Source organism: Tiliqua scincoides, chromosome 5 (assembly GCF_035046505.1).
Source record: "Tiliqua scincoides isolate rTilSci1 chromosome 5, rTilSci1.hap2, whole genome shotgun sequence".
NCBI lineage: Eukaryota > Metazoa > Chordata > Lepidosauria > Squamata > Scincidae > Tiliqua > Tiliqua scincoides.
The window spans coordinates 33,173,163-33,196,797 of NC_089825.1; the positions used below are offsets into that span (position 1 = coordinate 33,173,163).

At 44.0% G+C, this 23,635-nt stretch overlaps 1 protein-coding gene across 2 annotated transcripts in view; it reads left to right on the forward strand.

The window, feature by feature from the left end:
- BZW2 (basic leucine zipper and W2 domains 2) overlaps window positions 1-22,669 on the forward strand; it is a 57,399-nt gene extending 34,730 nt beyond the window's left edge. For both annotated transcript variants that reach the window (XM_066627736.1, XM_066627735.1), the window contains exons 7-12: window positions 1,161-1,270; window positions 4,160-4,330; window positions 6,777-6,923; window positions 10,396-10,534; window positions 17,904-18,026; window positions 22,228-22,669. In XM_066627736.1, the coding sequence (XP_066483833.1) occupies window positions 1,161-1,270; window positions 4,160-4,330; window positions 6,777-6,923; window positions 10,396-10,534; window positions 17,904-18,026; window positions 22,228-22,277 (740 nt within the window). In that variant the 3' untranslated portion in view covers window positions 22,278-22,669. The remainder of the gene's footprint in view (window positions 1-1,160; window positions 1,271-4,159; window positions 4,331-6,776; window positions 6,924-10,395; window positions 10,535-17,903; window positions 18,027-22,227) is intronic.
- Window positions 22,670-23,635: the final 966 nt, after the last annotated feature.

Here is a 23,635-nt window from a genome sequence, read left to right on the forward strand (position 1 = left end):
CTTGTGTAGCTCTGAATTACTATGATGGGTTTTTTAAGCTTTTTTAGGTAGACCTTGTCTCTTGCATTATTCTTTTTATATTTATTTAGATTTATATCCTGCCTCTCTTTTCATAAAATGGGATGCCCTGGCTGAGTAACAGAAGTTTAAAAAATATAAGTACAATAAAACAAAAATCACAATAGGTAAACGCAGCAAAACAAGCAATGAGAATAAAAACAGCAAAAATAGCAGTGCAATAAAAGCAGTAAAAATGCTGCACCAGATGATGATGATAAACAAAGCAATTCAATTTACAGTTAAAAAGGGGGGGGGCTGGAGGTAACACCAAGCAGAAGAGGAGCATCTTCAATTTCACTTTGAACAGGTATGAATGCAGGGCTGCCTCCTACTGAACTGGACCACTGATCAATCTAGGTCAGTATTGTCTATGTTGACTTTCAGTGACTCTTCAACTGAAAATGAAAACTGGTGTGAACCTTCTGCTTGCAAAGTGTATCGAGTGCCACAGAGCTAGTGTCCCCTTCCATGTTGTGTAGCTGCTAAAAGTGTCGCCATTTTGAGGCACATGCCCAAGTCTGCTTAGTCCATGGACCATAGCTGTTCTCATGGACCATGGCTATTCCAATTACATGGACTGTGTATTCTGCATGGGTGCCACTGGCCTTGCCTGTCTGCCTTGGGACCTATTTCTTCTTTTCCTGCTCTACCAACGTGGTTTTAGTCAGTATGCAGCTGAGGTCTATAGTATGTAGGCATTGCAGCCCTAATAACATGATAGCTGGAGGAAAAATCCATTACGGGTTACAAGCCATGATGTGTATGTACAACCTCCTGATTTTAGAAACGGGCTATATTAGAATGCCAGAGGCAAGAGAGGGCACCAGGATGCAGGTCTCTTGTTATCTGGTGTGCTCCCTGGGGCATTTGGTAGGCCGCTGTGAGATACAGGAAGCTGCACTAGATGGGCCTATGGCCTGATCCAGCAGGGCTGTTCTTATATTCTTATAGCTGCCTGTCACCTATATGACTTTTACCTGTAATCTGTGTCAGCCATGGGATTGATTTTTATTGCTTAAACAGTGATTCTTACAAAAATGACAACTTAGAAGATGCACCTTTTGTACTCTTACTCCCTCTTTGTTTTTATTCTTCTGTAGGTATTGCCGCCTCTTTTGCTGTAAAACTTTTTAAGGCATGGATGCTCGAGAAAGATGCCAATTCAGTTACCTCTTCCTTAAGAAAAGCTAACTTAGACAAGCGGTTACTAGTAAGTATTTTCTTTTCAAGACTTTCGTGTTTGCCTTAGGAAGCATTGTGAAATGGATGGAGGAGACTTCCTACCCTTGTGTTCAACTTGGCCTCTGCCTAGACCTAAGATGTACTTTGGTTTGCATCAGAATTACTTTTTATAAATGCTCTGTAGCCTGTTCTTGTTCTCAGGCCCGGCTCCCTGACCAGGTCAGGTAAGGTGGCAGGTGCCCTATGCCCAGCCGTCCACAGGCCACCCGTTCTCCCGCTGCTTCTGAATCTCTTCATGCTGTCTATTTGAAAATGGCAGAGCCTGAGGGAGTAGTAGAGGAAGTGTGTAGAATAGGGCCTAGAGTGACTCCCACCAGCATTCAGTCTCATCTCTGGAGGCTCTTTAGAGGCAGCAACTGGCAGGTTTGGTCATTATCCCAGTGGCGTCCTAGAACAGGGGTGTCCAGACATTTTGACAGGAGGGCCACATCATCTCTCTGGCACTGAGTCAGGGGCCAGGAAAAACAATGAATTAACTTACATTTAAAATTTGAATAAATGAATTTATTAGAGATGGAACTTATATGAATAAATGAAGGTCTTGCAGTAGCTCAAGGCCTATAAAAGGCTTTGCTCAAAGCAAGGCCAGTCTTTTTTTCGCTGCCACTGGTGCATCACAGATGTGAAACACCTAGTAGTGGAGGGAGCCCTCATCCCACAGCTCAGGTGAGAGGTCGAACAGTCATTCTCATGCTGAGAACAGTTGCATCGAACCAGCACAGGCTCCAGTAAGTCTCCAGAGGGCCAGAGGCTCATTGGAGACTGGGGACTCCCTGCGGGCCAGATTGGTAGTCCCCAGGGCTTTTTTTCTAATGGAACGCGGGGGGACGGAGTTCCGGCACCTTTTTGCAGGGGCCCCTCCCCTTTGGAGGCATTCCAGGAGGGGGGGAGCAAAATAGAGGCATTTGCTGGGTGGCTGCTGGGGGGTGCAGGATGGGCGGGTGCCTGGCCCCTGTCTGACCGCACAACGACCCCCTCCTGCCCCCATCTCCAAGCTCTCGCCTGAGCCCAGCCTGCCTCCCCTCCCTCCACGCTCTGCTTCCCAGCGCAGCTTTGAAGCCGTTGGAGGGCATGGGGGGGCACGCGCCGATGCCAAGGAGGAGGACGGTCAGCCAGCCAGCCAAGGAGACGGGCAGCGGCACCCACGGAACGCCCAGATACTGGCTTGGCGGAGGAGGAGGGGAAGGAAGCTGGCTGGTGCAGCCCCGTGCCAATCTGCAGCACTAGCCTAGGCGTGTCTACTCAGAAGTATGTCTCATTGTGCTCAATGGGGCTTGCTCCTGGGAAAGGGTGCATAGCCTTGCAGTCTGAGAGCCCAAGCATGTCTACTCAGAAGTAAGTTCCATTGTGTTCAATGGGACTTACTCCCAGGAAAGTGTCATAACCTTGCAGCCTGAGTAGACAGGCAGAGGAGGGGCTCTGAGGCTGCAGTCCTCTCCACACTTTCCTGGGAGGAAGCCCCACTGCCTCTAGTGGAACTGACTTCTGAGTAGACAGGCACAGGAGGGAATCTGAGGCTGCAGTCCTCTCCACACTTTCCTGGGAGGAAGCCCCACTGCCTCTAATGGGACTGACTTCTGAGTAGACAGGCCCAGGATTGGGCCCTGAGGCTGCCATCCTATCCACAGTAAGCCCCATTCACTAAAGTGGACTTCTGAGTAGACATGCATAGGATTGGGCTCTTAGGCTGCAATCCTAGGCACTTTCCTGGGAGTAAGCTCCATTGATTAGAAAGAGACTTACTTCAGATAGACATACCTAGGATTGGGCTCTTAATCCTGGCAGAGATATATATCTGCACCCGTTTTCACATGCTAAGGGCAGGTGAAAAGGGATTCTACATGTGTACAACGTGCTGTCCAGCCTTGCCAGAGATCCTCCTCATCCTTCCCCCACAAGCATGCCCTCCGCCAGCCAGCGTTTGCAGCTCCTCTCCAGCAATGCACAGCAGCTGCTCAGGGCAGCAGAGAACATACAATTGCATGCCAAGCGCCTTCCCAAAGTCACAGAGTATTCTGATACCTGAATTAAACCATATTTAATTGCTTGTTTGCAAACGTAGCTGTTTCTATGTGCACCTAAGGACCCCTCTCCTGTAAGAATTCCTTTTTGGTTCTTACTCCCACAGTTGCTTAGAGTAATTTTATTACATGGAACTCATGTAAACCATTTTTCGGAATCCATTCACTCCTTCCTCTCCTCGAAGTAGTGCCACACTACATACTACACGCTACAAGTGCACCTGTACAGTATTTTTCCCCATGTGTAGAAAAAATAGCTAGGGGGAAGGGGATGTGGAGATTGACAGCCCAATCCTATGCATGTCTACTCAGAAGTAAGTTCATCTTTAGGGGGGAAGCACATAAAAATATTTTATTTCTCCAATAAAAACTGGTTTAAAATAAATAAATTAATTAATTAAATAAAAGATTAACAAGTTGTGAGTTCCTGCACCTTTTTATTTACAAAAAAAGCACTGGTAGTCCCTGAGGGCCATAGGTGGCCCTCGGGCCAGGCCAGAGGCTCATTGGAGACTGGGGACTCCCTGCGGGCCAGATTGGTAGTCCCTGAGGGCCATAGGTAGCCCCCGGGCCGGGGTTTGGGCACCCCTGTCCTAGAACAATGGCTCTTTGCCTCAAGTTGATGGCAAAACTACAAGTTTAGCCGTTTCGTAAACTTTTTTCCCCCTGCCTCAGGTATTTGCCAATACTGGACCTGCCCTGAGGTGGGTTACAATTTACATAAACACAAGAGAAGCAACAGAGGAACAGGGTGGGGGAGAATGGAGACCAGAGTGAAGACTGGTTCAATTCAGCGTAATTATGTACTTTACCAGAAAAAATTGTCTGTCTTCCAGGAACTATTTCCAGCCAACCGGCAGAATGTGGAGCATTTTGCAAAGTATTTCACTGATGCTGGCCTAAAAGAGCTTTCAGATTTCCTCAGAGTTCAGCAATCACTGGGGACTCGGAAAGAACTACAAAAAGAACTCCAGGAGCGTCTTTCTCAGGAATGTCCAATTAAAGAGGTGCAGAAAGAGATTTTGGCTAGTTTTGCAAAACTGTCAAGAAGAATAGCGACAGATTTAAGTTATTAACAATGTCAAGAAAAGGGAAAGCTATGTTGCATGCAAAAAAGCAAAAACAAAACTAAGCAAAAAAAATGGAAGTGTGTTCTATAAGTCATCTCTTTTTGTAATGTTTTGTGTTTGTGCAAGCTAACTATACAAACTTTGGCTGTATCAGAAGTTCAATTTTTGGAATGTGTGTTTAATTTTGATAAAGCATAACTAATAAATAGTTTTTAATAAAGAAGCTTCTTGCACCCATAGGTTGGGGGGGAGGGGTTAAAAGACTCTTGTGTATAGGAATAGGAGAAACTTGTGAAGTCTCAGAAGCCCTTCAGTATGATTGCTAATGGCCACATGGGCCACATCCTTAGTCTTGGTACCTTCATTGCTTGGTGCCATCCCATTTTTCTTGTAGAAGCTAGAAAGCAGAGAAATGAACCTACAGGCACAAATAAATGAGACACTAAACCAGAGGTTCCCAGACTGAGGCACTGTGAGGTTCCCAAACAGGTGTTGTGACACCCTACTAAGGGAAGCCACTTTGGGTCACAGGGAGGCCCACAGAGGGGTCTGTGGCCCCTTTCTGCACCCTTCAGAGGGCCAGCACAATTGCAATGGTCCCATCACCCTGCAATAAGTTACAGCCGTCCCTACTGCCAGGAAAAATTTGGGAACCGCTGCAAGAAACAATTGTGCTGCAGAGGCAGACCCAGGAACATACAAATCCTTTTAAATCAAGGCTTCCCAGACTCTGGCCCCCCAAACAGATCCGGTGTTTGCTGAAATGCCTCCCCTCCATGAGCAGCGCATACTGTCCCGCTGCTCCGCTGCTCCGTTCTTCACCAATGTGATCATAGGGATGGTCTGGGCAGTTGCATCTGTGGCCCACGTCTTAGCCGGCTATGCATCAGAATGTTCAAGCCATAGGTGTAACTACCCAGAGCATTCCTATGCCCACATGGGAGAAGAGGGAAGTAGCAGACCAACGGAACAGTAAGTGCTGCTTGGGATGGGGAGGGAGTTTCTTGATGTGCTGTGTTCTCCAGTTTGAAGGCTGCTGTTCTAAATAGATGGGTGCAATGTCAAACTTTAGCCAGTACCCTTGCTGCAATTTTGCAACTCCCCTTTGATGCTTTCTCTGTACATGACTGGGATTGGGGTCTTTAAAAACATCTTCTGGGTTTTATTGAGACTGCTATAAAAAACAGTTTCCCACTGTGAAGACTAGTGTTAGCTTCTAGCTGTTTGCCTGTCAGGAAGTGAATTGCTGCATATAGCATCTCTGGTACACTGGTGATTATCAAACAAAGAAAGGGGGAGCCTTTGAAAGACCATTATTTATTCTGGTGCAAAAGTAATAGTCATTGGATGATGAAAAGACCTAATATTCCGGCAACTGCACAGAACACAATCCACTCCTCTGGGGCAGTCCTCTATGCAGTGTTGTGAAGAGGAGAATGTGTGTTTCATGTGAGGGTTGCCCTCTTGCGGCGGCCAAGAGAACTATATTTAGTTTCCATAAAGTATGTGACAATAGTTTCATGGTATGAAATTCTTTTTTATTAATTCTGTAGGATATCTCTTCTAACCTTAATCTCTGCTTCAGGGGGTTGAGCTCGCCAGGACTTTTTTTCCCTGCTTTTCAAAGAGTAGGAAAAACACCTTCATTTCATCTACCCTTTCTTTGATTCTTATCTCTTGCCTTCAGTTGCTGTTTATCCTCTCTGTTCTTTCAGTCCTGAAATCAGATTATATGTTTTTGCTATCCATTTCTACTTTGTTACCTTCATTGTATGTATTGATATGTGCGTTGGCATCCAATATTTTAAATTTATTATTATTTATAAACATTCATATACCACTTTTCAACAAAAAGTAGTTCACAGAGCTGTTTATATAGGAAAAAAACACAAATCAATAAATGTCTCCCTGTCTTAAAAACAGATGGAGAGATGGCAGCAATAGCTTCTGGAAAAGATACAGGGAGATTTGCTCTCCCCTGCTAAATACTGTATAAGAGGACACCACTGTAAAAGGTGCCTCTGTTCTCAATTAGCAAATATATTATCTATATAGGCTGTTAGCTTCCCTGAGAGGCCCTTGAATGGGATAGAAGGTTGCAGAATGCAGAATGCAGAAGTATTTAATATGAATGAATTCATAAGTAGTTGGTTGTGTTTTATTTCTGGAGTGCTTTGCAAACAAATTAACATCCTCTCTATTGACTTGCTTTCCTTTCATATTACTCTTTTAGCTCTTATTCTCTGTACTTTTGTGACATTTGGAGTAGTGAACAGATATTGCTAGGGAATTTTTTGAAGCTGACAGGAGGAGGTATTTTTTTAAGATAATGGCTATGTTTTCTTTCTTTTTTTAAGCAGTGGCTTTTAATCTCCTACTGCAGATGGTGCTTTATGTAAAAGAAGAAATGAAGAGAAATGATCTGCCAGAGCCAGCAGTGATTGGACTCCTGTGGACTTGTATAATGAATGCTGTTGAATGGAACAAGAAAGAAGAGTTGGTTGCAGAGCAAGCACTTAAACACCTGAAGGTGCGCAAGGATGAACTTAGGGAATAGGTGTGCGTGGACACGATATCGTTAATGCTCTCACTTTCTCTTTCTCTCCCTCTGTGTGTGTGTGTGTGTGTGTGAGAGAGAGAGAGAGAGAGAGAGAGAGAGAGAGAGAGAGAGAAGCTCATTCTGCATATGGAGACCCGAGAAACTATAGGCCGGTCAGCCTAACATCTGTACCGGGTAAGATGGTGGAATGCCTCATCAAATACAGAATCTCAAAACACATAGACGAACAGGCCTTGCTGAGGGAGAATTAGCATGGCTTCTGTAAGGGTAAGTCTTGCCTCACGAACCTTATAGAATTCTTTGAAAAGGTCAACAGGCATGTGGATGCGGGAGAACCCGTGGACATTATATATCTGGACTTTCAGAAGGCCTTTGACACGGTCCCACACCAAAGGCTACTGAAAAAACTCCACAGTCAGGGAATTAGAGGACAGGTCCTCTCATGGATTGAGAACTGGTTGAAGACCAGGAAACAGAGAGTGGGTGTCAATGCGTAATTTTCACAATGGAGAGAAGTGAAAAGCGGTGTGCCCCAAGGATCTGTCCTGGGACCGGTGCTTTTCAACCTCTTCATAAATGACCTGGAGATGGGGTTGAGCAGTGAGGTGGCTAAGTTTGCAGATGACACCAAACTTTTCCGAGTGGTGAAGACCAGAAGTGATTGTGAGGAGCTCCAGAAGGATCTCTCCAGACTGGCAGAATGGGCAGCAAAATGGCAGATGCACTTCAATGTCAGTAAGTGTAAAGTCATGCACATTGGGGCAAAAAATCAGAACTTCATGTATAGGCTGATGGGTTCTGAGCTGTCCGTGACAGATCAGGAGATAGATCTTGGGGTGGTGGTGGACAGGTCGATGAAAGTGTCGCCCCAATGTGCGGCGGCAGTGAAGAAGGCCAATTTTATGCTTGGGATCATTAGGAAGGGTATTGAGAACAAAACGGCTAATATTATAATGCCGTTGTACAAATCGATGGTAAGGCCACACCTGGAGCATTGTGTCCAGTTCTGGTCGCCACATCTCAAAAAAGACATAGTGGAAATGGAAAAGATGCAAAAGAGAGCGACTAAGATGATTACTTGGCTGGGGCACCTTCCTTATGAGGAAAGGCTACGGCGTTTGGGCCTCTTCAGCCTAGAAAGGAGACGCCTGAGGGGGGACATGATTGAGACATACAAAATTTTGCATGGGAAGGATAGAGTGGATAGAGAGATGCTCTTTACGCTCTCACATAACACCAGAACCAGGGGACATCTACTAAAATTGAGTGTTGGGAGAGTTAGAGCAGACAAAAGAAAATATTTCTTTACTTAGCGTGTGGTTGGTCTGTGGAACTCCTTGCCACAGGATGTGGTGATGGCATCTAGCCTGGATGCCAGATGACGCCTGGTGACTTATTGATCTTTAATTTATCAGTGAGGTCTGAAACATCTTCTCTTTCAACCTCTATCTGACTTAATTCCTCAGTTCGGAGGGGCCTTTTGGGCAGCGGTATCTGCCCGAGGTCTTCTGCCGTGAAGACAGATGCAAAGAACTCATTTAATCTCTCTGCCATCTCTAAGTCTCCTTTTATCTCCCCTTTCCCTCCCTCACCATCTAGAGGACCAACCGCTTCTCTGGCGGGTTTCCTGCTTCTAGCATATTTGAAGAAGCTTTTATTATTCCCCTTAATGTTGCTGGCCATGTGTTCCTCATAGTCTCTCTTGGCCTCCCGTATCACCTTCTTACATTTCTTTTGCCACAGTTTATGTTCCTTTTTATTCTCCTCATTAGGACAAGACTTCCATTTATGGAAGGAAGCTTCCTTGCCCTTTACAACCTCTCTAACTTGGCTCGTTAGTCATGCGGGCACCCTCCTGGATTTAGTGGAGCCCTTCTTTCTTTGTGGTATACACCTCTGCTGGGCCTCTATTACTCTTGTTTTAAGCAGCCTCCATGCACTCTGGAGAGATTGGACTCTTTTTACCTTCCCTTTCAACCTCTGTCTAAGCAGCCTCCTCATCTGAGGGAAGTCTGCCCGTTGGAAGTCAAGGGTTTTTGTGAGAGATTTGCCTGGTATTCTTCCCCCGACATGCATCTTGAAACGGATCGCAGCATGATCACTGTTCCGTAACAATGATATCTCTAACCAGGTCCTGAGTACTGCACAATATTTAATCCAGAGTCACCTGTCCTCTGGTGTGCTCCATGACTAACTGCTCTAAGGCACAGTCATTTAGCATGTCAAGTAATCCGGTCTCCTTTTTGTGACCAGAACACAAATTGACCCAGTCAATATGAGGATAATTATGTTCTTATGTTCTTAACCTTAGCTTTGAGGATCTGTGGAGGTCAAGCCCTTGGTTCAGAGAGCCTTCAGGATGCAGCCAGAAACCACTTCTGGTTTCATTTGGGAGGTCTGAACACTCAAAAAGCACCAAACAAATGCTAATATAATTTAGTATTCGGATGAAACCCTATACACAATTTCCTTGGAGTAAGCCCCATTGAATACAATGGAACTTATTCCTAAATAGACATGCATAGAAGTGTGCTGAATTTAATGGTCATTATCTGTACAATTATCTGTAGCATTTCTTCAAAGCTCATGCAACTTTTCCAACATTCAGCAATGCTACAGCATGAAGAACTCCCAGAGTCATTTATTCCTGGCTTGAGAATGATGCAAAACAAATAGTTTAATACAGTTATAACTGGCTTCCTTTACATTTAACAAACATGAGTCTCGCATTAGAGTATCCAATTCATGTTTTGCTGGTTTTACGTTTACCGTTGTGCCTCGGGTTCTGTTCTCGGAACCATCGTGGATTCTGAAACGCGCAGATAATCAAATCCATGGTCAAACACCCTGTTGCCCTCTGAACACGACTGGAGCTGTTCCATAGTCCCATCTGGAGGGCCCTCCTATCTGCTCTGAGATACTTACTGTTTGTTGCATTTTGTCCCAATCTGGAAGTAACTGGCAATGACAGTGATGACATCATCATTACTTCCAGTAGGTGGACCATGCAGAGTGGTACAGTGGGAGATAAAACATTGAGAAATGCTGTTCTAAGTCCTTCTGGGGAGTGAAAATAATCAATTCCAGTATTCGATTGAAAACCAGAAGTGATTATTTTCGCCCCCCCCCAGAAGGCCTTCTGAGGATCAGGGAGGCCGCACACGGCTTCCCTGATCCTCAGAAGGCCCTCTGGACACAACTGGAGCATAGCTCTGATTGCGTTCAGAGGAAACACGGCCAACTGAACCTGAGGTTAATTAAAATCATGGTTTCCGAATCAGATGATAATCAGCCTGGGCTTGTATTTATAAAATATTACTTTTGACTTGTGTAAATTACACAACAATGACAGAGCTATAATATTTTGTATATCTACAACATACAGTAATCCTATTTTCTCCAGTTTTACTCTGAATAACTGTAATGATTTTCTCTGTTTTAGCAATACGCACCTTTGCTGGCCGTGTTCAGTACCCAAGGTCAGTCGGAGCTGATCCTTCTCCAAAAGGTTCAGGAATACTGTTATGACAACATCCATTTTATGAAAGCCTTTCAGAAGATAGTGGTCCTTTTTTATAAAGGTATATGTCCATACGCAGCTTGTTTTATTTAAAAGATACATATGCTGCCTTTCCTTTAATCCCCAGGGTGCTTTGTGTAACTTTTTTTTTTAAAAGTACAAAATCAACAATCCAATTGTCTAAGTAGTTTAACATGATGTACACCAAATGATGTGCTCTCCATCTGCTTGTTCTTTCTGCATTATGAAGCTCTACTTTGAGCTTTTTGCAGCTAAAAAGGCAATGCATAGAGAGACTCAGAGCGGGCACATGTGGCCAACCCACAAAATGCAATCAGATTCTAGACAGCTCAGTTCAGTGATGTATGACTAAGCTGCATGCACAAGTCATTTGAATGTCACCTGTGGAACTTGCAGATATAGAACAAGTGTTCTGAGGCTCCATTGCTGCAAAAGTGAGGTCCCAGAGAGAGCTTGCTATAGCTTCAGTAATAACGTAGAAGTATATACTAGAGGATATGATAGAGTCCAGCAATAGGTAGCCATTTGGTGCAGTAGCTGGGGAGTTGGACTAGGAATATGGTTCAAATCCTCATTTAGCCATGAAGCTCACTGGGTAACCCCAGAAGCTGAAGGCAAATTGGAGGAGGGACTCCACATTTTGCTCTAGGCACTTGTAGGAGGCACCGCTCCTCCACCCTACACTTCCTATTCTGCTCCCCAGTGCTTTTTTCAAATGATGGGGCAGGAGTCACAGAAGAAGGTAACAGTGGAATGTTCTAGGTGGCAAAAGAGAGAAGAGGACGGGCGTGTGTGTGCATGTTTCATTAAAATGATGAATTGTGCTGGGACTGAGTTAGTAAACTATAGGTCTGTTCACATCATGTGGTGTACTAGTATGCTAATTCTTCACAGGATCATCTTGTTCAAGACACATCCCAGGATTGGTGTAGCTCTTGTGGTGGTTGAGCTTTACTATTTTCTTAGATTGAAGAAGATTCCAATTATTTTGCTTCAGTGTACAGCATAAGAAAATGCTGCTGATCTGAGCTCTTGCATTTAACTCTGGGACCCTGGAAAACTCTGAGAAACTTGTCCAGTCCCCTGGATGCCTTTAAAAGGGGATTGGACAAGTTTCTGGAGGAAAAATCCATTATGGGTTACAAGCCATGATATGTATATGCAACCTCCTGATTTTAGAAATGGGCTACGTCAGAATGCCAGATGCAAGGGAGGGCACCAGGATGCAGGTCTTTTGTTATCTGGTGTGCTCCCTGGCGCATTTGGTGGGCCGCTGTGAGATACAGGAAGCTGGACTAGATGGGCCTATGGCCTGATCCAGTGGGGCTGTTCTTATGTTCTAAACTACAATTCCCAGGAAGCCTTGCAGGTCTCTTGTTATCTGGTGTGCTCCCTGGGGCATTGGGTGGGCCGCTGTGAGATACAGGAAGCTGGACTAGATGGGCCTATGGCCTGATCCCGTGGGGCTGTTCTTATGTTCTTAAACTACAATTCCCAGGAAGCCTTGCAGGTCTCTTGTTATCTGGTGTGCTCCCTGGGGCATTGGGTGGGCCGCTGTGAGATACAGGAAGCTGGACTAGATGGGCCTATGGCCTGATCCCGTGGGGCTGTTCTTATGTTCTTAAACTACAATTCCCAGGAAGCCTTGCAGGTCTCTTGTTATCTGGTGTGCTCCCTGGGGCATTGGGTGGGCCGCTGTGAGATACAGGAAGCTGAACTAGATGGGCCTATGGCCTGATCCCGTGGGGCTGTTCTTATGTTCTTAACTACAATTCCCAGGAAGCCTTGCAGGTCTCTTGTTATCTGGTGTGCTCCCTGGGGCATTGGGTGGGCCGCTGTGAGATACAGGAAGCTGGACTAGATGGGCCTATGGCCTGATCCCGTGGGGCTGTTCTTATGTTCTTACCCCTCCTTTAGAAGGAGGGAGGAGCCAGTTCAGACAACTCAGCAGACACCAGGCAACCACCCCAAAGTACAAACAGTTCTCTGCTTGGTGACTGCTGAGCACATCTTGAATTGTGCCTTAGCTTGAAAACCTTGAATGCCAAACCTAAAAAATGATGCATTGATGTTTATAAACATATGCTGAGGGTCTCTTAGAGACTTAAATTAACAGTCTGTTCCTTGTGTCTTTGAGCAAAGATGCATGGTGGCATTCTCAGTTCCTGAGGTAATAGATTAGGTTCTCTCCCCCCTCCACCTTCCCCAGTGTTCCTCTTTATGTAAGGATTGGGTTCTAGCTAGTTTAGATTAGGTTGTCATAGAGACTAATAGTCTTCCACTGTGTGCTAACGAGTATAGCATGACATTTTTGCTATAAATAGTTGGAAAGAAAAAAAAAAAAGCTTTCAGCAGAAATATTTCATAATGGGCTTTGTTTGTATTGACTTTAGTTTCATAACGTCAGCAATAGACTTGAGGGATTTGGGTCAGCCTGTCCTCATTTACCAAAGCTATTTAAAAATAAAGAACTTGAACCTGTAACTAAACTAACAGTCCAATTCTGTGCCAGTGGAAGACATAAGCAGATGTGACATCAACCATATCCTAGGCTTATCAAGGCAATGCTATGCCAGTGTTGTTCTGCTAGTAATGCTGGTGTAACACACACACAGTCCTATCCTGAGGCCACTTGTGATAAGAGACAACTAAAGTGGGAAGAAGGAATCCCTATCTGCTAACAAAGTAACAACAAATGTGATCCAGTCAAGCTTTTTTTATTGAACTGTAGCAGAGATAAAGCAGCATCTGAAAGAGAAACACACAGGTGGGGTTGTCAAAGATCTTCTGGCAGGGCTGTTATGCTTTTGCAAGTTTTCTAACAAATGACTGATGGCCTAATCCTGAATAGTGCACACCGGCTTACCAGCACACCGGGTAACAGTGCACGCCGGGCAAGCACCAGTGGTAGACCAGCCCTGGGCTACCACCAGGCGGCCAACAGAGCTCTGCTGCTTGGTGGTCATGTGGACCACCGAGCAGCAGAGAGGTAAGTGGAGGCGTGGGGGGAGCCAGGGAGCAGGCGTTCCGGGGAGTGGGGAGGCGGACAGAGGGCTGGGAGAAGGTGAGAAGGAGGTGTTCTGGGAAGGGAGGAGGCAGGGAGAGGGCGGGGAGAAGGCGTTCCAGGAGAAGGGAGCAGGTGAAGCGGGATCCAGAGCCTCCGTGTTGGGCTCACCTCCTGACATGGAGGCTCTTGATTCACCGCCAACCTTTTGGTTGGCAGTGAATCGAGTAGCCCCATTGCGGGGCTAGTCTCTTTACCCAGGGGAAGTGGACAAAAGCTCCCTTCTCCCAAGAAGCTGCCAGCGGCTGCCTGGAGCATGCAGGATGGGGTGGCAGCCATTTTTGGTGCTGCTGCAGCTCCGTGCCTCGGCAGCTCAGGATTGGGCTGTCAGTAACAGGTGCCAGTGAGGTATGGCTGCATCAGTTGGCTCATGATCTGCAATGGAGAGTGCAAAGCCCCAGAGGTCAGCAACCTCACTAAGAAGCAGCTGGGTTCACACAGGTCACTGAAGGCAGGCTATAGACTTCCCTTGGAATCTGCATGGTGTTTTCACCTGTCAGGAGCAAGAAAAAACAGAGTGGGATCAAGAAGAAAATGACATCGGTATTAGTCACACCTGTTATCTGGATTGAGAGGCATACTCAGAGTTAGTAAGGGAGTGTGGTGCCACCAGATGCTTGAGTAGAATATATAGCTACTACTTTGTGCTAAGTATACTAAATAACATTTTGAATGAGGAAATTCTTAGTTGAATAGGTTTAGGGTCAGATTAAAGTTAATTTACTGTAATGTCAGGAGACTGGACAGGATGTGTCCTACATTGTGATATTCAGTGGCAGCAATTTTCAACATTTTTCATCTCTTGGCACACTGACAAAGTGCTAAAATTGCCAAGGCACACCATCAGTTTTTGGACAAAGACAACGCACAATGTGCTGCCAGCAGAGGGCTCACTTCCTAAAAGACCCTATTAATAAATGACCCTCCTCCAAACTCTTGTGGCATACCTGTGGACCATTCACGGCACACCAATATACCGTGGCACAGTGGTTAAAAATTGCTGTTCTGTAGAATGCCATCTCATGAGTTCTAACTGAACTTGGGATTTCAGAACTTGAGTCTCTATGTGGTAGCAGTGAAGACTACACAAATCCACCAACACCTCTCTTTTCCTGACCTTTTCCTCCTCTCGTACACCTGTTGCATTTCCAAGTATGAAATAATCTCCAGTTTGTAAACCAAACTCAAGTCTCAATTGAACACAGTTGAGTTTTGTCTGAATTCAGTGCTTTATAATGTTAGATCTCAGTAAATCATAATTATTATTTAATGAGTTTTTACCCTGCCTTTCTATCACCAGTGGGGCATCCACGGCAAATAATGACTTCTTAACGCAGAGGTTCCCAAACATTTTTGACTGGTGGCTCCCTTGACCTACTATGGCATTGACCTCAGTTCCTCCATTAGGTCTACAATCCAATGCATTTTATAGGGCAGCAGGGTTTTCTCAAGTATTCCACAGCTTCCTTGGCTTGTTTCCACAGCACCCCAAGGAGCTATGGCTCACATTTTGGAAACCACTGTCTTAACCAGTTTGAACCAAATGGGTCGAAACTTCAGAATGCAATCCTATGCATATTTACTCAGAAGTAAGTTCCATTTTGTCTAATGGGGCTTACTCCCTAGTGTTTAGAATTGCAGCCTTAGGAATAAGAAGTTTATGACTCTCGTACATTCCATTGATTTCAATGGGGTTTATTCATTAATGATTATATTGAGGTCTATAATGCACATAAACTACACCTAACCCAAAGCAATAATCCCACTCAAGTGGTACCAAACCACTCCCGAAGAGAATCTAGCATTTCCTTGCATTTTCAGTCACCTAGTACGCAAATTTTAAATGGATAAACCTTATGAGCCAAGGCAGCAATCCTATCCAATTTTGCAGTGCTGGTGCTGCTGTGCCAATGGGGTATGCACTGCTTCCTTTGTTGGGGAGGCAGTCACAGAGGCCTCCTCAAGATAGGGGAACATTTGTTCTCTTTCCTTGGGCCTGCATTGCAGCTGCACTGATGCTGGAAAGTTGGATAGGATTGGGCCCTAACTCAGTACAATATATTTGATTCTTGACAACTCAACAAAGGGCGCAATCCTAACCCCTTACGTCAGTGCTTTCCAGCACTGGCATAGTGGTGCCAATGGGACATGTGCTGTATCCTGCAGTTGGGTGGCACTCATGGAGGCCTCCTCAAAGTAAGGGAATGTTTGTTCCCTTACCTCAGAGCTGCATTACCTTTATGTCAGTGCTGGAAAGCACTATCATAAGGGGTTAGGATTGCGCCCAACCTGGTATAAACTGTCTTTGGAGGTCAATTTGTATGACATGCTTCATTAACCAGGAACTGTTGGCCATCTTTCACAAATTCCTTATACCTGTGTGCATGTGTGTCTGCTGCTGTCTCTAATAATTCCTTAGGGCTATGGTAGTGGGTGGCTGGAGTCAGTTACCACCACTGGGAATGTCTCCATGCATTGCTTAATTTGCTTTGCTCAGACTGATGTTACTTGGGGCTGTCATGAGAACTACACTTCCCGCAAAAGTTCAGCTCAATTGCAGCAGCATTTAAAATGTCATCTTAATCATCTTTAATCTGCTAAATATGAATTACCCCTAGTGTTTATCATGCTTCAGAAAGCAACCTGAGGGTATGATTAACTGTACCCTGTCCTGCCTGATTGCTTAACTGAGCACCTCTCTTTTGACAAGAGAATATTGTCTCTTTGGAATAACTGAAGGCATGAATAAATTAGAAACACAGTCTCAAAAAAATAGATTTTCCTTTGATGACCTTTGAGGCTCACCAGTGCTCGTTCCTAGTCTGTTCAAGATCACGTGATGCTTTTTAATATATTTTTTAATAGATAGATTGTATGTAATACAGGTAGTGGTTTTACTGCTTGGTCAGCCATTGCTTCTTTCATTTATCCTTTGTCTTGTTATTCAGTCGGGCATTTTTAGGAAGATTCCCTGATCGCATCCTGGCTAGGGATTCAGACTGCAATCCTATGCACACTTTCCTAAACCCCATGAATAGTATGGGACTTACTTCTGAAGTAGACAAGCATAGAATTGTGCTCTCAAGCTACTTAAACATGTGCTTGCATCTGTAAGAACTTATGTGATTTGGATGGAGCCCATAATAGAATAGCTGTCAACATTTCTTGTGAAAATAATTGCTGTCGTCCTGTTTCAACAGATGTGGTACTTCTTAGCCAAGACAGAAAAATGAGTATAAAATGGTAGTTAAGCAAAGATACTGATGTTATTACAATATTCTGTGTCTCTCATTGGAGTAATAAGGCTTTCTTTACCTTGCAGTATTCTAGTCACAAACATTACTGAAAAGATTACTACTACTAGCAGTTTCAAATCAATGCTTGCCAAGATAAAATAAATAAAGCAAATGAAAGAGGTCTACTCTCTGCTTATAATAACAGTCAGCTTTAAGACAATTACATTGAGAGACTACAGTGCTTGATCTGAGAAGATTCATTCATCGTAGAAAAAGCTATAGTAATTGATGTGGGACCACTTTACAAATGACATTCCTACATTAAAGTTGTCGCAATTTATAAATCCCACATGGGGATCATCAACTTGCTTCTTGTACAGTACATGCACTGGTAAACCATAACTCGCTTCTGATTCTTAAAGCCTAATGAAATGTCATAGTTGGAGATCCGTGCAGGGCCCCTGAATTGAGTCAGGTGGGTTAACCCTTCCCTCTCCTGGTTGCGTTTTCCCATCAGAATTGCCCACCTCTCCCCCAGAGCCCCAATATATTCAGGGGAACAAAAAAAAAAAAAGCCTAACTTGCACATTCTTTGTATCATATCATTTGAATCTTTGTGGAAGTCTGTATTTCTCTGATACATGGATGGTATTGCTATTTTTGAGCCATTGAGTATGACCTCATTAGAGACCGAGAGCCCAATCCTATGCATGTCCACTCAGAAGTAAGTCCCATTATGGTCAATGGGGCTTAATCCCTGATAAGTGTGAATAGGATTGCTGCCTGATTTACCAGACAAGATGATCTGATCTGAAGCTGCTCTTCTAAGACTCCTATGATTGGGATGTTCTGAACTGTTTTGTTTTTATTTAGCAGTAATTGAGGGGACAAATTTTATGTAAGTGTTAATGACTGAGTACTAATGATACAGCTAAAGTTTTTCTTGTGCCTGCTCTTCAAGCTACAGCCTACATAGGTGTTGTTGACCATGGTCACAGTGTGGAATTACTGATTCCATTTTAAAACAAAATTTAAAGTCTCCATAATTTAAAAAAAAATCTTTGCCCAAAAGCATATATTAACAAATATCTCTTGCTTTTAAATTACAGCTGATGTCCTAAGTGAAGAAGCCATCCTGAAATGGTACAAAGAGGCACATATTGCTAAAGGCAAGAGTGTGTTCCTTGACCAGATGAAAAAGTTTGTTGAGTGGCTACAGAATGCTGAAGAAGGTACAATTTTATATGGCTGTTTTGCTGCTAGGAAAATCTGTTCATAGTTCTTTGCAATCCCAAGGCTTCTCTTCTGGTCTGCATAGCAGAGCCTGTTTGGTTTGTCGACATCCAAATGGTTTCCCATTCTCAAAGATGGGACCAAGACTTAGATGCAACTGGTGAGAGACATCTTGTTGGCTCTTGTTTTACATAACTGGTCTTTCCCATATTTTATGCCCTTTCGATGGTAGTTTGGGAATTTTAGCTTGCCTTCATGTTGATCAGTGACCAAATCTAACTCATTCTACAGATGGACAGTAGTTATTTGCATGAGACCCTGGAAATAAGTTAAAAGTGGAAGGGGACGAACAAGGTGAAACAACATTGCCTCCAATAGCATGGGAGATACATTCCCTGAAAGTTGAGCACTGTATGAAATAGCTCTATTGGATACATTGTTGATCAAATAAGCAGGGAATGTGAGCTGGTTGGCCCAGAATATACTTACTCCATTGGTTATAATGGCTTGTCAGTCACATTGGAACAAAGAGTGCTATTTAAAAAATCAACACTTAAAGGAAGCTGCATTATTGGAGGTATGGTTATATTTTATTGCGTCTGGCTGCTTACACAGGCCTGCAAAATTGAGGGTCAGAAAAGTTTTTCCCAAACTTTATGGTAGTTTGATAAGAATTTGGGCTGCCGATTCAAAAAATGGCATCCGTTTTGCCCTATCACGTCTAGTTTTGGAGATACAGTATAGCCTCATTAGTGAATGGTTCAAGCAGCTTCCTCATGAGGAAGCCATGGTGTAGGCTTCCTCATGAGGAAGCTGCTTGAACCATTCACTAAAGAGGCTATACCATATCTCCAAAACTAGACGTGATAGGGCAAAACGGATGCCATTTTTGGAATTGGCACCCCAAATATACCCAGGAATTGGTGTAATGTTTAAGGAAGCAAAATATGTTGGCCTGTGTTATCTGTTAGTGGTTTGTAGCTTTCATAATTCTTGTTGGGATTTTTGTAATTGTTGATATTTTATTGCTGATTTGTTATATTATTTGGTTTCCTGGTTTTTTAAAAATTGCAATAAGCCACTTTGTATTTCCCATTGGGAAAGTAATGCAGGGTATAAATTAAAATTAAACCTATTGAAATCTGCTCACTGCGGCATAGTTGTAGAACAACTATCCATGCAATATGATACTATGTCAAATCGTGATCCTAAAAAACTTGAAAGCCAATTTATATCATTGGCTGGCTATGTGGCTGGCACCATTTGGGCTATAATGATGTACACATTTCTCAGTACAGTCAATTTCTGCTGCCACCAGATTCATTCATTTGTGGGCAGCGGAACTGACAGCTCATACCATTTGTGGAGTGTTCTTGGCTACCTACAGTCTCCTGTAACCTTCCAAAGGTCTCTGCTGACCTTCTGGCACTTCAAAATGGCACCTGCAACTAGCTCAGGGCCTTTAAAAATTGCCAGGGGAAGTCTCCCATTGCCATTTTAAAGGGCCCTGTGCTAGTCATGGGCGCCATTTTGAAGGTCTCCACTGCCATAGGTGCTGGTCTTTGCTGAATTCCATTTCCACTGGTGGCAGGTAAGCTAACCCTCCCCCATCCCAGTTGATCCCATTGGATCAGTGGATCACTACCTACTGGAGTTTTCAGGAAACTAACCCCAGTGGATAATGAAAACTAATAACAATAGAAAAATTACTGGTCCATTTGGTGCTTTGAAACTACTCTAGTACTTGGTTTAGTATCCAGAACCAACACTGTGTAGTCCAGCAGGCAGTCAAAGACCTATGCAAGTAAGGGCTGTTCCATTTATATCAGTGTTGATATATGTACGTATATCAGTACGGCTATATATGCATGTAGCCGTACTGCCTACACATACAATGATTTTGATGATATAATGAATCGAACAGCCCCTGTTCAAATGGAGCACCATGGCCAAGATTTATAAAGAAACAGACTAGTATATCCACTTACTTGCAACCAAGAAGATTTTGACTTTAGGCCACATGGCAGATAGCTTCTGAAACTGAGCAGCTTATATGGTATAGAGATCAGACATTTAAAGAATACCCTCAAGCCATTGGGTGTGCATAGAATATCTTCTTGAATCCTGACTGTGTATGCAGATCTGTGCATTTGCATCAGAATGGCTAGATACAAACTGATGGACAAAATTCCACCTACCTTATGAGTTCTCTTGGCCAAACAATGCCATGTAGAATGTAGGTCCCTCATTCAACTACAAGTTACATCAAGAGTTAGTGAATGAAGGAAATAGAGGGGTTTTTTTTCCCTGAGCCCTAGGATTTTTTTGCCCATCTGATGATCTCCCATGGAGAAACATTTTTGCCTTCTGCTAAAAGTCTTTAAGCAGCCCCCCTTGAAGACTAATCCTATATTAGCTCCATATTCGATTGTCAGCTTATAATTACAAGTTCTCAGTTGCTTCCCCTGCAAAACCTAAGCTGCTTATTTGCTTTACTCTGTTCCCATCAACCTTCTAGGGTAAAATTGATCTTTTCTTTATAGCCACTAAACAAAATAGAAAGTTTTCATATGTTGTAGGTTTTTTAGAATTTATTCAGAGATTGAAAAGATCATGTAGTGATGCTGCTAAGAAGGTTATTAAAGGGCAAACTGTCTGCCTGAATATCATATACAAAGTCACCTTATACTGAATCACACCAGCTAGGTTGGCATTGACTGCGCTTACAGGAAGCAGTTTTCAGACAGGGGTCTTTCCCAGCACTATCTGGAGCAATACCACTCAACTAAAGTCCCTTCCCAGATGAGAGGATTTGTATAACAGCTGGGGCCCTGTCTCTCTTTTCCCTCTGTGGATTCCAGTGTGTAATTGTCTTCTACCAAATTTGGCTATGCTAACTGTGGCTGAAATCCAAGTAAGGAAATAACACCACATAATTAGAAAAAATCTAATTTACTTTTTTGAGATGCATTCTGCAACATGCCTGACTTTATACTTCTGATTCCTCTCTTGTAACCTGTTTCTGTGAATTTGGATGTGTCTTCTGGTATGTAGTCTTCTCACCAAATTAGTGTCTTTATCAACACATTTTAAAATAACTGGGAGAAAGAGATAACAAATATCTGTAAATCACCAATGAGAAATCATTGTATCAGACTACAATCTGTTTCTTAGTGCTCTGCTTGGTCTTACCTGGACACACTTTCCAGAATGCATTGACTCATTGGTTTGAATCCAGAGAACCATGAATGGAGGGAAAATGGCCACTAGCAGTGTTAGAGCTCAATCCTGAAAATGAGTTGGGCCAGCACAAGTCCCTTGCGCCAGCCCAGGAGGGTTGCAAACATGCCATAAATCACATTTGTGCCTCCTCAGGAGTAAGCCGCGTTGGTGCACAGAGATGTGCCAACACACAAAGGCTGAATCCATCCTCTGTGTTGGCTTTCTCTGCAAGGCTTGCGTCAGTCTGCCTGGGCCAACGCAAGGCTCTGGGCTGCGTGGGAGGGAGGAGGGAGGGAGGCATTCCTGTGGGGGGGGAGGGCGGGCAGTGGGTGGCCCTGGGGGCAGACAGGGAGTGGGAGACAGTTATGCCGGATCCCAACCCCCGTTCCCGGGGAGATCAGTGCGGCTTCAAGCCACGCCACTCTCCTTGGACCTCAGGAAGTGGCGCACATCCAAGGAGACTCATGGGGCATGGGCACCTTACCCGGGCTAAGGGGAAAAGTTTCCCCTTGCCTCTGGCTGAGCTGCCTTGGGCCCCTATCCTGCGCTGGATACAGTACAAGCCTCTTGGCTTGCCTGTTCCAGTGCAGGGTAAAATCGTGTCCTTATTTTGCTAGGTAAAAGTGTCCACAATGCTGCTTTGTGGAGACTGCTTACCTATCAAAACATTGCATGAACTTTGGTGTAGCACTACACAAATCCTGCAAAATTGCACAAATCTTAGAGGAAGCAGCAGCAATTCTTTGGGTTTAATTTCACTTCTCTGGTGCAATTGCCCTGCACCAAGTGAAAAGGAGCCTTTTTCATGAATAAAATACACTTTCCACAAATGGAAGGGCATCTTTGAATTGAATGCACTGACTTAAAATAGCTGTGGCTTGTCAAACAAAAACCATACAAATGCTACCATAGGACTTGTTTTAAATAGCTGGAGGAAAAGCTTCATCCTTAACTTTTTCTTCTTCTTCTTCATTATAGAATCTGAATCTGAAGGTGAAGAAAATCAAGACGGCCGAACAAATGCATAAGCTCCGGCTGACTGCTTCTTGGGGAATTTTGTACTGTTCAAGCAAGAGACTTTTACTTCAGTGTCATACCGAAAACTCTAGGCTAGGCTTTCCTTTTGTTTAGAAGAATAAAATATTGGAGCCCTGAGGTCTTAGCTGCTGTACTTGGGACTCTTCTTCCAGCTCGCTGTACGCTAATGTAGGCAGACATTCAGCAAGGAGACATATAGGCAAAGAGAATTTAAAAGACCTATGGACTCCTTTTTAATAGCAGTCTTTTCAGGTACTATATGTGAGCACTTCGGTGTCCTTTCATAAGGTCATTTGGTCTGTGCGTGTAGCTCAATATTTGCTTGTGTACGTGATTTGACATCACCACATTTTTTGGGAATTAAATGGCTTTTATATCTTGATGTTTCTGTGCATTTTTCTTTTCAGAAGTAGCCTGTATATCACTGAGCCAGTGTTGAAATTCTGACAGTGGATGTCTGAAGGTCCAGTTCACATGAGTTGGTGTAGTTAGCAGCTAAGAGGCGGATCTGCAAATCAGGACTTCCCTGGTTGATGTCTCACCCCTACCATAAATTCACTCGATGGCATTGGCCAAGCCACTCCCTCCCAGCCTCGGTCTTCCCAGCTGCAATATGGGGATAATACTTACAGGGTTGTTGTAAGGATGACATATGAAGTGATTTGCATGATCAGAAATAATAAACAGTGTTGATCTGATATGTGTGCCCAGCCACTTCCTGCACCCTGGTGGCATGGAGAGTTTGCTCACATGTGGCTGAAACCTCATGAACAATTGGAGCCAGCGTGAAAATGCTGGGATCCACTCCCAAAACTTGCACAATTACTTACTTGGAGCCTCCAGAGGCCCTTCCTGGGTCATGCCAGGCAGGCAAACTACTTTATTGGTCTCTGGGGGCCTACAAAAGCTTCTAGCAGTTACTTTTGGTCACACCAAAAGTTGTCTCCAGTACCCGAAGTAGCTTCTGTGGGCCATTCTGAGGAGCGGGTCACCAGCTTGGTGCAACCCAGGAAGGGCCTCTGGAGGCTCAAAGTGAGTAATCTCAATTTATGAAAAGTTATAACCAAATAACCAGCAAATAAAAACACAACTGTATTATGTAACAAACTGGATTTTCTTAACTCAAAAGTGAGCAATTAAACCGATACAGGTCCAGCCTTGTTATACACAGGTTTTTTATACACGGATTTGACTCAACACGAATGGCCACTGCAAATGAGAAGGAATGTGCTGATCCTTGGAGAAGGGGAAAATTCACCCCTTTAAAATCAGTTTAAAAAACTGAACAGTCCTTTAACAGTAGCCTCCTTAATAAGAGAGAGAGAGAGAGAGAGAGAGAGAGAGAGAG